Source organism: Rhyacophila brunnea, unplaced genomic scaffold, assembly GCF_057557595.1.
Source record: "Rhyacophila brunnea isolate RB1 unplaced genomic scaffold, BYU_Rbru_1.0 scaffold_7, whole genome shotgun sequence".
In the NCBI taxonomy this organism is placed as follows: Eukaryota; Metazoa; Arthropoda; class Insecta; order Trichoptera; family Rhyacophilidae; genus Rhyacophila; species Rhyacophila brunnea.
In genome coordinates this window covers 44,248,948-44,261,768 of record NW_028233339.1, presented here as the reverse complement: position 1 = coordinate 44,261,768, position 12,821 = coordinate 44,248,948, and the positions used below count along the sequence as shown (strand labels likewise).

The 12,821-nt window shown below is 33.1% G+C and overlaps 1 protein-coding gene across 1 annotated transcript in view; it reads left to right on the top strand.

Moving 5' to 3' along the window:
• phtm (cytochrome P450 enzyme phantom) overlaps positions 1 to 12,821 on the top strand; it is a 31,426-nt gene that overhangs the window by 16,124 nt on the left and 2,481 nt on the right. The window contains exons 4-7 of the mRNA XM_085958280.1: positions 3,395 to 3,600; positions 4,943 to 5,381; positions 7,288 to 7,440; positions 9,316 to 9,490. Coding sequence (XP_085814406.1) covers positions 3,395 to 3,600; positions 4,943 to 5,381; positions 7,288 to 7,440; positions 9,316 to 9,490 — 973 coding nt within the window. The remainder of the gene's footprint in view (positions 1 to 3,394; positions 3,601 to 4,942; positions 5,382 to 7,287; positions 7,441 to 9,315; positions 9,491 to 12,821) is intronic.

Below are 12,821 nucleotides of genomic sequence, written 5' to 3'. Positions count from 1 at the left end.
GAGTGTCCAATATATTTTTTAAGTGGCATTTCAGAGTGTTTTAGATAGCCGACCACTGGCCTGACATACAGTGTTATTAGCTTACTATCAATGCACTTCTAAAACACACACTAAATGTTGTAGGTATGACGTGTATAATTATCGTATTTGACAACAATTTTTTGTAGTTTCTATAATATAATAGGTAATATATTAAATAAGTTACCATGGAAATTATATTAAATAACGTTTTTGTTATATAATATTAGATAATAGTTATTAAAGAGAAATTAGTCATTCATTATTGTATTTAACAAAACATGTAATAACTACATGTTACAAAGTTTCGTAGTTTTTATGTGATAATAATATTATATTATATATTTTATTTATTTTTCACAACTATTTAAATGATGTGTTTGGAACAATTAATTGTGGTAACGTTAAATCCAGGGAAATAACGGGAACTGAAATACATAACGGGTAAGGCGATAGCAGGTAACCGACTCGAGTAAGGAAGAATCCGGGTTAAACTTACACACGTGTCAAGAATACGTTTTACGTCGAATACTGAAAACTGCTCTCGGTTTATGCATTTACGCTCATTTAATGTTGGTGTATTACGCACACTATTGCATGTGCATAATGCGTGCTTCATTTTCGTAGGACACTCACACATTCAAAACCCTGCATCAATATGCGGCGTATTGAATATGGCCCATCGGTATTCTATTTATTATCTGTTCTGTGGTTAAACCCATAAAAATTCCCTACGTACGTCTCATAGTTATTGTTGTTATCCAGGCACTGTAGTACCAGTTACATTAATAAATAATTGACAAGGAGTAATTATCTTCAGACCATCAAAGCGTCAATACTTGCACTAGTTAGACCCGAGTTTGTATATCTAGGATCGATAATTAGTGGTAAAGGTGGGTGTAAAGCAGAGAAAAGGAGGTGCATTCAGTTATCTAAAAATGCGATGACGTCTTACCACTCACTATAGTAAAATGAGACTTGTGCAAACATTAGTGTTCTCATATTTTAGTATGATGTCGAGTCATGGATCCTGAAGCGGAAAGTAATTGATTCTTTTGAGATGTGGTGTTGGCACCGAATGCTTCGCAATATATTTAAGATGCATTCTACAGTTTTTTGGAGATATTTTTCGGCGCGGGCCAGATGACCTGAAAAGACTGGAGGTTTTGGGTAGCTTCCATGTAATGCGAAACAGAGGAGCTGGCTGAGAGCAGCCTTCGTTCTGCCCTAAGAGAAGCAGAGGATCGAGAGGGGTGGAAATTCTTGGTCGCTCAAAAGGTGATAGAATTTCAAGTTGGTTACGATCCTCAGTCATGAAAGAACGACTGAGAAGAAGAAGAGTAAACATTTAATAATTTTATGACTGGCTTAAACTGTTTCGAGGTCCGCTTTTAAATCTTCTGATGAGTCAATTTTGACATCTGCGTCTAAGAAAATCGCCGCTAACTTCAAGAAAAGTTAATGGCATCATAGCATTTCGATTATAATAGTACCCACTGCGTTGCTTGTCGCCTCGCGAAAATTGCATACTATATTTCCCATACATTCACAAAATTAATTATATATAATATGACGATGATATATGTTATATTATATCTACCCCAGAATGAAAGCGATGACATATCAAAACAATATATTGTATTTATTAATATAGCAGATTGTTAAATACACACTGCCAACTAATACTGCGGTACGCTTTAAAAAAAATCTGTTCTAAAAGGTTATATCACTATAATGTAGTGACATAACTATAATATAGGAATAGACAGTGTGTAGTTATTGATAAGGGAAAGGGTAGCTTAAAACTTGGGTTTTCATTTCACCAAAACAAAAAAACTGCCTTTTTACTTAACAGGGTAGTATAGTATTACAGTATATTATTATCATACTAATTTAATCGAATTCTGTGTTTCCATACTAATATTATATAGAAGAGCAACTCGACTATTTTATCAACCATAAATAATTATAAAATCATTACACATATGTGACGTAGGTACGTGTATTTATTATTGCATAATAATATTGTTAATTATATTACGAGTCTAATAATGTGCTATGTAATCATGTAGGTAATTAGGTAGCGTACCTATACAAAAGGTAATCATTTTTCAATTAGGCATACAGTTTTTTTCTTAGATGCCTTTATGGATACCTCGCATTTACTACCAAGCTGTTTTTAAGGAATTTGACACGTAAACTATTCTACTTGATACTAAGTCAAAGAAAATTTATGCTGGCTGTGAAAAACGCCTTATTAAAAACAATTCGTCTACGCGCATCGAGTGTTTCTAATTTGAATTCGGCCAGAGCATAATATGAAGTTACCTTGCAAAAACCCTGGAAAATTCTTCGTAGCGCAAGGCGGTAGTAATTCTCATAAATATTTTTCTGTATTCATTGGGAAATGAAAACTGCGATTTATAGCCATATTTTTTGTAGTTTTTCCATGTTGCATATGACTGAATTTCTGAGCATATAATGCTGTATAATGAAAGTTTTCATATAATTCTTATGCTAACTAATATGACTACAATCACTGAATCTGAAAGACATAAATCATTGTTATTAATTGCCACGGTTTATTATTTTGATTTTTTTTTATTACAACAATGCAGAAATTAAAAATTACATCTCTTCTGGCCCCGTTTGCCATGGTCCCCGGAAGGTCTCGGATATCAACGTCTGCTAACTGTAATAAAAGGTTCAGGTTGTGCCTCTCTTTGCAGAAAATTGGAAAATCGAGGAATAGAGACATAACCGTAAAACACGGAATATTTATATTCCGTAGGCGTAATGTGAATTTTGTTTATTTATTTAGAAGCATCAGTAAGTATTATAATATAACAGTGATTGGCCAATACACCATAATACGCAGTAGAATTTTAAATATTATACAATGATTATAAATAGTAAAGAAAAGAACTTTCTATGATAGACGAATAAATTACTTATGACTGGTGTATGAAACGATTATATTATACATCCACAATAGTTGAGCAATATCGGTTTATAATGCCATCGGTCCCGGGTTAGAATTCCAGATCTAGCAAACTGTCAAAACGTGTGCTTGGAACCAGTGTAAAGACCTAATAGGTTGAATAATTTGTTAATATCCGTTTCGCGTAAAAATGATAATCTGTCAATAAAATGTACACTCTTTGGAGGCTCATATGATCCTGTTAGGATTAAAAATGGAGAGAATATTTGCTTAAAAAAGAAGAGAGTTATATTAATTAAAATAATCGGAAACTGAAACGGAAACGGACACGAAACCCTCTTTTCCCTTGTATACGTGCTTGTGATGGAGACATGAAAATTACACAGTGAATATACTTACCTACTATATTTTTGTTTTATTTATATTAAATAACAGAGGCTTGCCAATCGCGAAGACATCGATAGTCCCATCAGTATTCAGACGCATTTGGCAGATAGTCTTGGAAATGCAATCAATGAAATGGTCTACGGAGCCACCTTCGAGGAGACTGATAGAACTTGGAGATGGCTACTTCACATTCAGGAAGAGAGCGTTCGACATCTTGGAGTTGCAGCCATCGTCAATTTCATGCCATACCTAAGGTATGTATTAATAATATTTTTTTTTACTGAATTGTTATTTTTGTTATATAATATTGTCACCTATTAATTTAAAGTGTAGTCTTGAATTTATCGTATTTTATATTGTTTATTCAGTTACGCTTAGAAAGTATTATAATTGACTACTGCAATAATAGTGGCAAAGATTCAATACTAGGTGATTATTTAGTTGGTGCCTATCTTAATAAATACCTTTAAAATGTTATGGACGTCGTGGTGAAAAAGTGACTCAATTATTTAACATTAATTTTACGTATATCTTGACTGGTAAAAAAATCGTTTGATTACGAAGTTTTATAAACCACTAAGATGTAAGTATAGTGTTATTTTTTTGTGTGTTTATTTCAATTAAGTAGTGAAAACTCCTTAAACCATTGAAACTTACAGCCTTTTCTACGCATACAAAATTTAAACAAACACACCATGACGTCACAAATATTATTCCATTTTGTATGGGTTACTTAGGCGTTTTTTTGAGAAGCCTATGGAGCGTATCGAAAAAAATGTATGTTTAAAGAAAATGTATGATATTGATAATATTAATCTACCAACGACGGTTTCATCTTTCTGATGTCTGGTCTGTCCACTATGATTGTTAGTTATGTTATTTAGACAGCAGTTTTTTTGCGGATTCAAAATTTATAGATCTAGATTGTATGGTTGAAAGGGAAACGTTTATTGAGAAGCATTAGTTTGGTGCAGCACTCGAAATGAAAAATTTTACAAACCGGAGCGGTAATTTTTCGAAAATATTAACATATTTACCTAATTGTGTATATATTTATAAAAATAGGTGTGTTCAATTTTTTGTTTTTATATGGCCTACCTAACTCAGACGGTAAAATTATTTTTTCCACGAGACGGAGCGATAATCTCCGGGATTTCATGAACCGGAACAGCGCTCCGGTGCGTTCCAATTCATTTCGAGCCCTGGTTTGGTGGCATGGCTTCAGGTTTGATCCCGCGGCTAGTTCTTTTTTTATAAAGAGTAAAATATAATATTTTCATGTTCAGTAAATATTTGTAAGAAACATATTGATGAAAATAACTGTTCTTTCACCCTTTTCGGTTACCCATAGTCAACCTTCCTCCAACGGATACTCTTGATAACTGCTTGTTGCACAATAAATGATATTAAGTAGAAATATCGAGGAGGAATCACTGCCCTCCTAAAATATGCTTATTTTAGTCAACATGACGTACTTAACAATACCATCGCATAGACATATTTTGAATTTTGCACAGAAGCAATCGAGACTCACTTGGGACGGACCTACCTGTTGCATTTATGTTATGTCTCTAAACTATTGTTGAATATCAACAGGTTTTTCATGAGCTCAATCCGTAAAACAATCAACATCATTGTATCAGCCCAAGCCCAGAGTCACGCAATACTTTACGGCCTCGTCAAGAGACGTAGAGCCTACCTAAAGGCGAAGGCGGATGGAACTCAAGAAGTCATAGACCACGATGAAAAGGGAATCGAATGCATCCACTATGAGATCGAAAGCAACGCGATAAAGGACATCCACTACTTCAAACCCTCCCAGCTTGCCCTGATAGAGGATGACTGCATCTTAGATTACTTCTTGGAAGAACAGGATAGGCGACTGACTTCAGGCGAAGATAATGATGGATATAAAAGGCTGTCGGATAAGCAGTTGCTGTATTTCTTGGGGGATATTTTTGGAGCTGGATTAGATACCACACTTGTATCGCTTTCATGGTTTTTCCTTTTTATGGCCATCCACCCCGAAGAACAGGTAAATAAAATGAACATGCTATAATTGCAAATATCTACTATCAGTATTTCCGGGCTGTTACAATAATTATGTTACCTATAAATATATGTGTCCTTATTTTGAATAATTCGTAATAGTGGCATTATCTGAAGTGTTTAAATTCCGTTGGAAATGGCCACGATATTTTTGATTTAAGCAAAAATATTACTAAAATGGGTTATGTATAGACTTCATAAAAATTCATATTTTCAAGTAAGCCAAATAAGACAGTGTTAAATGTAAGTTGTACGTAAAACATTTCACCGAGGCACAGTTCGCCGTGAGCTTTCTTATCGGAAAGAGATGACCGTATACTATACGGTCTCCAATTTTATTAGATTCAACATGAATATTAATTCAATTTTCATGACTGATTTTGACAAAATTCATGAATTCAATAATGAAAACCTAACCTAACCTAACAAATAATTCACTATATCGGCTATTTTCAAAGTTTGTTTGCTGCCGTCTTCCTTTAAAGTGTAAACCGACAAGAGCCGTGTTTTATTAAGACATGAATTTTCAGTCAGTACTATACGACCCAAAGAGGTTGGACGGTCATTAATATACGGACATATATTTCCGATACAACATTTCACGGTGAAGAATACGGCGAACTGGGGTCTAGGACGATTTGGCGCCAGGACAACTGGACGCCAAGCAATTCGAAATTAAATAGACGTTAGGTACTTTAAAAAAATGTTTAATATTATTATTTGAATTTAAATTATTATAATATGATTTAATAATTGGTGAGAATTTAAATATGTACACGTAAATAATGATTTAATCGTGCATATGTTTAAGTTCCAACGAAAAAGGAGTTTTTTTTATTTTATATATTATAGCCTAAGGCAAGATAATTCTCAATCCGCAATAAAAAAAACAATGTGTTAAGAGTAAAATGAATTAAAACGACTAAGTGTTAGATAGAAACTGATTAAAATTCCTCGTCTACGTTCTGTATACGTATCTACGACAGTGCAGCGTCCAATTGCCCTGGAGTCCAGTTGTCCCATTCTGGCGGCGAACTGCAAACGTACAACTTCCCTTACACGAATAACCATACCTACTATCAGTATTTCCGGGCTGTTAATTAATAATTATGTTACCTAATATAGGTGTTCTTATTTTGAATAATTCATAATAGCGATATTGTCTGAAGTGTTCAAATTCATTTAGAAATGGCTACGATCTTTTTAATTAGTACTAAAATGATTTATATAATATTATAGACTTCGTCAAAAAAATCACATTTTAAGGTAAGCCATATAAGCCAACTCGCTGTGTTTCAATTATAATCGCGAACATGGATTTTACCACGTTTTTATTAGCTCGTATTTTTGTTTGTCCGGTACAGATTTTTGCTTGTGCAGTACAATTTTTTAATCTAATTTCCCGACTAGATAGACATTTGAAACTTTTAGAATATAGCAGAACACGACGAAAATGCATTATTTTAATACTTTTGGGCATCTTTAAGCAGAATTGAATTCGTTTTCAGTTAATTCTGTTTTGTATGGAAAATTCGTTAAAAGTAATATTACTACCCACTATTATTGGTTGCTCAGTGGGTCCTAGTAACTAAATTATTAATATATACGTGCGTTACTATGGTAACATAACTAAAATATCAGAATGACATTTGTGTATTCTATAATATTTATTCAGTATTTCTATCAAGTGCAATAAATTTTTTTTATTAATACATAAGATCGTCATGCTTATAATATGATTCAACAAAGATTTTAAAAACGTGATATATAAAAAGTTCTTTTTATCTTATAATTATTTTTTTTACTAAAATACATATTATTTCCATTTGTCTTCGCCAAAGTCTTTGATGAACAATTACGTTATCCATGTTATGTTTTTTTCAAAAATAAAGGAAGCTGTAAGAAAAGAGATACTTACTGAATGTGGTAATCGTGCTCCAGCAATTAGTGACCTTCCCCGTCTTCCCTACACCAGAGCAGCTTTGAGCGAATCCCAGAGAATCCGACCGGTCGTTCCCCTTGGAATACCACATGGATGCTTAGAGGTAAGTCATAATGATTACTCACCAACTACATGATCAATCAAAATTGAAGTTAATAGCCCCCCCCCCCATCCAGGATACTCAGAAATAATGGGAACTGAAATACATAACGGGTAAGGCGATAGCAGGTAACCGACTCGAGTAAGGAAGAATCCGGGTTAAACTTACACACGTGTCAAGAATACGTTTTACGTCGAATATTGAAAACTGCTCTCGGTTTATGCATTTACGCTCATTTAATGTTGGCGTATTACACACACTATTGCACGTGCATAATGCGTGCTTCATTTTCGTAGGACACTCACACATTCAAAACCCTGCATCAAGATGCGGCGTATTGAATATAGCCTATCGGTATTCTATTTATTATCTGTTCTGTGGCCCCATCAGACCACATCAGCGCATCTATTCTATACACAAGACTGCTATTAGCCGCTATCGGCAGCTATCGAGGGTAGTTTTTCATATTTTTGTATCGAAGTATTAGCACTCATTGTAACAATTACAGCACCTCTCTTCACTGTGCTAAATTTTACAGCAATATAGACAGTTTTGAATGTTTATACGGCTAACTTATTGTAACAATTATAATACTTCGATACAAACATTTATGAAAAATAATCCTCGATAGCTGCCAATAGCAGTCTTGTGTATAGAATAGATGCGCTGGTGTTAATCGGGTATATCACGTGATCACATTTGATGTAAAGCATCAGTATTTTTTTTATAACTAGGAATATCTCAGGAGTAGTAACCCAAGATTGAGGTCACCATGTAATCAAGAGTGTTTTGACTGAATTTACATGCCAAAGTGGAGCATTAAGAGGCAAAATTTGAATAAGTAAGAAAATCTAATAAAAAAAAATGTCAATAAATCAATGTGAATTGATCTTCGCGTTGACAGTCCAATGTTCCCATAAGCTAGTTGAATCATCTCAGACAGTTCTTCTTCGGAGGACGTGATTTGAATTCTGTATTTCTCCGCCATATGGAATTGTTGAACGGGTAACAAGACCAAGCTCATAGAGTCTGACAGCGAAGCGATCATGTCCAGTCAATAATTGATTGGTGTAACGGTCCGGACTCCGGAGTCAGGTCGATTATCTCCAGCACCATTTGATATTTGGAAAAACATAATATTTATGTGTGCCTGCCTTTACTGAAGGCATCTCATATTTTTCTTTCAGATCGTCAGCTTTAACTTGCCAGATTTTATATTTATTTGAGATATTTTACTTTTATTTTCCATTACTGGAAACCCACCATGCACGATCCACGGAGCACTTGTTTACGTTTTAACGACGTTCTGCTACCATGTTGGGAATTGTGGATTGTTTTGAGGATCGTAAATAAGCAACGTAGTTTTAATATACGATTAACTTTATTTGTATTAATTTGCATGAATATTATTATACAGAAGGATCACATTTTATATGCGCGTGTGCTCTAAATAACCGATGACAACTATCGCACCACACACAGGTGCGGCATAAGAGAAGGAAGAAGAATCTGTCTCCCTCTTACAAACAATAGTCGATATCTAGCTTCGGCGGAGCGAGCGCTAGTTGTCGACACGTACTTCTTTATTATTCTATTAGACGGCTATATCTCAACAAGCACGTACCTACGTCAACTGGGTCGAGAGGGTACTGGTATATTTATCTATGAAACAATAATAAAATCCTTCCGAATGACCTATGTCATGCATATGCTTGAGTAAATGCGCCTTTTCAAGCTGTCTGCATCACTTATATGTTGATATTTTTTTTCTATTTTATTGTTATACAATGTTATTGACTGTACAGAATGTTGTTTGCTATTTAAAAAATATAATATACTAAATCTATATAAATACATTCTAATAATGTCTACGTGCAGGATACCATGATTGGCGACTACATGATAGAGAAGGGTACAATGGTTGTACCTTTGCAATGGGCAATACACATGGATTCTGAAGCCTGGGATGACCCTGAAGTTTACAGACCAGCTCGGTTCCTAAGTCCTGAAGGAGAGGTCTTGAATCCTTCGCATTTCATACCATTCCAAACAGGTATAATAAGCAAACATAATCTTGACTGTATTGTTTTGTATTATATAAGATTATAGACTCTGAGATAAACACATCCTGTATTTTTCGTTTCATAACCAGAAAATATTTTTTTTATACAGCGAACCATAATTAATTAAAAGAACAATTGCGTAAAATCAGTGTTGGTTTTTTCATAAAGTAGGTAAGGTTAGGTTATTAGGTAAAAAAAAAGTAATATTTATATACCATAATATCTGAGTTTTCAAGTTATGTGTGATCAATATAAAATGTAATGTTATATTCTCAAATCTTGTGAATTATTCGTTGAATAAAATAAATGGTTTATTAAGAATAAATATATGTTTTTAAAACACTAATTAATAATATTTCGGTCGATTTTAACGTGGTTTTCCTCTATTTTTATGAGATTATACAATACAACACGTCAAGCTTTATTGAAAGCTAATTATTCAATTGTTATCGTTCCAAACTATTAGAGTAGATTCGTACAAACGACACTTTTGTCGCCTGCATCACTGATTTCATTTGTCCTCTTTAATATTATTCTATAGATTATTGCGTTTGTGTAATTTATTTGTTAACATTTTTGAAAAAATTACCGACCCCACCGGTTCATAAAATTTTCAATTTCGAGCGCTGCTTTCATATAGGTACCTAAAACCGCGACTGCATAATTATGACAAATAATAACAATATGTTAGTAAGTAAACTTTAAGAAATAAAACATTTTCATTTTATTTATAGAAAATACTGGTAGCATTTTTTTTCGACCATGTCCGATCTTAATAAAATCATATGGACCTCCACAGAGTGTGTAGGTTTTGTATTAATCTATCTATACCGCAATTAGTTAATTGATAGTAATTAATGTAAGAATTGGTGTAATTACGGCGCGTAAAGACGCTTTCCGCAGTTTTTGTTTTTCAGATTTTGTTTTTACGAGAAATGGATGTCAGTCACTTGCTCAACCTATTAGGTCCATTCTCTGACACAAATTGAAAAACAATATGTGTATTTGTCAGACCCATGATTTGAACCTGGGACCCACGACACTATAGGCCGACGCTTAAGCCGCGCGGCCATCGTGGGCCATTTTCGTTTTATTTATAAAAAATACAGGTAGCATTCACACTATTTATTTGCATATGTTACGCCGAATGTGCGAAATTGACTATTACATGAAATGGGCAAAATTTTGCCTAATTCATGTAATAGTCAAGCCCGTTGCCTTATTCATGAATTAATTAAAATAAATAAATAAATAGTAAATTATCTGCCGAGTGCGTGAATTCGCCAGGGTATGGAATTCTTAAACTGTCAACATGACAGTAGAAAAGGTAAATTTAATACGGATGGTTTTATTAGTTATAATTGGACATAATATAATATTATTATTATTAGGTTAGGTTAGGTTAGGTTAGGTTTTGTTATTCTGAATTCAACTGAATGTCCATTTTGAGGTTAACTAACAAGTGTCAACTAACTATCAAGTCATACTATCACAAACAAACAATCGACCATTGCACGATTGATACCCAAGCACCTTTTAATGAAATTCTTCCGTTATCATATTATAGTCTTGATTTTTTTGGGCATAGTAAATGGATATGAACGTCATTGTAGTTATTGATTGGTATATTTTTATATAATCAATGACATTTGACACATTTGGTTAGTTTGATTAGTTGTAAAAAACATTTTTGACCAATGCATGAGCATTTGACACATTTGCAAAAAATACCACCATAGCGCTACTATCTAATTTGCCCAATGCATGAACTAGGCAGAAAAATTACTGCCGAACTCATGCACTCGGCAGATATTTTACCTAATTCATGAATAAGGCAACGGGCTTGCATTTTTCATGATTTAGGCAAAATTTTGTCCATTTCATGTAATAGTAAATTTCGCACATTCGGCGTAACACATATACTAGCAACACAAATCATTCTATCATTCAAATATCGTAGTATTAAAAAAAAAACATCATAATATTATGAGGTATAACTACTATTTACTAGCCAGGAAGAGCGGATTTAGAATTATATTAAAATAAAATCATAACAAAACAAAACTTGTACATAATACTTTGAATAATTATTATTCGTAATACGATTTCCATCGTACAGTCCTAACTAATTGGGTAAAACTTTGGTGATTTGAAATTATTCTTTTCTGCATAACCCTGTCCAATTATGATGTAATTATTTTATAACAACAATGCTGTTTTTTTGCAAATGGCCTTGCAGTTTTATGTTTAGATTACGTATCTGACCAAATGTCAATACAGTACGATAACTTTTAACTTTTGATTGTGTTTTATTGTCATTTATCCTCAGTATTTTTATATTTTTACCGAATAATATTTTGATATATTTATGAGATACGAACGTGGACGTATTTATCCATTCATTCGATTGCATTTTATCAATATACCAAAAACAATTATTAATCATTTTAATTTTAAAAAGAAAAAGTGATTAATTAAATATATTATCGGTGTAACTTTGTATATAATAATATATTCCTTTAAACGTTATTAAATATATAAGATTCTTTTCAATTTTGTTCATAGTAAGTACTAAATTTAATTTAAATCTGAGAATACTCACTAATTATTGCAAAGTTAGTTATCCCTTTATGATTTTAAATATAAAATAAACTTTCAAGCACGACATTAATTAATTACCTAGTCAGAATATTGAAACGAAATTTACCTTTGCGATAAATCATCATCATCAACAGCCGGGGTTGATACACTGCTGGATGAAGACCACCCCTAAGCTTCTTCCACTATTATCGGTCCTTACTTCTATGCTGCCACGTACATCCATCGACATTTATTTATTTTATTTATTTATTTAAGAATACAAAACATTGTGGACATAAAAATATCTAAAATCAAGACGTACACAACATGAGATTTACATTATAAGTCAAACATTACCCTCACAATAGGGAAGAAGAGAATATAGAAAAAAAAATTGATAACAAAAAAAATGAAATAAAATCAAAACATACTTAAGTACAATTTAATACAGAAAAATATAATTTTTGAAAATAAAAAAACATACAATTTTATATAGAAAAATACAGTTTCAAGAACAAATGCAAACTACATAATTGAAAATGTCTATGTCTTTAGGGAGCCCATTTACTAATCTTGCTAATGGTGCCTGATAGGCTTGACACGAGGAAACGGTTCCAATCCAGAATAAATCATGGCTGCGACCACGTTATGAATTCGTCCATCCAGTGGGTTTTAGGGCGTCTCTTTGGGCGTTTAATGCCCTTTGGCGACATGTCCAGCTCATTGCCATTTAATCTCCAT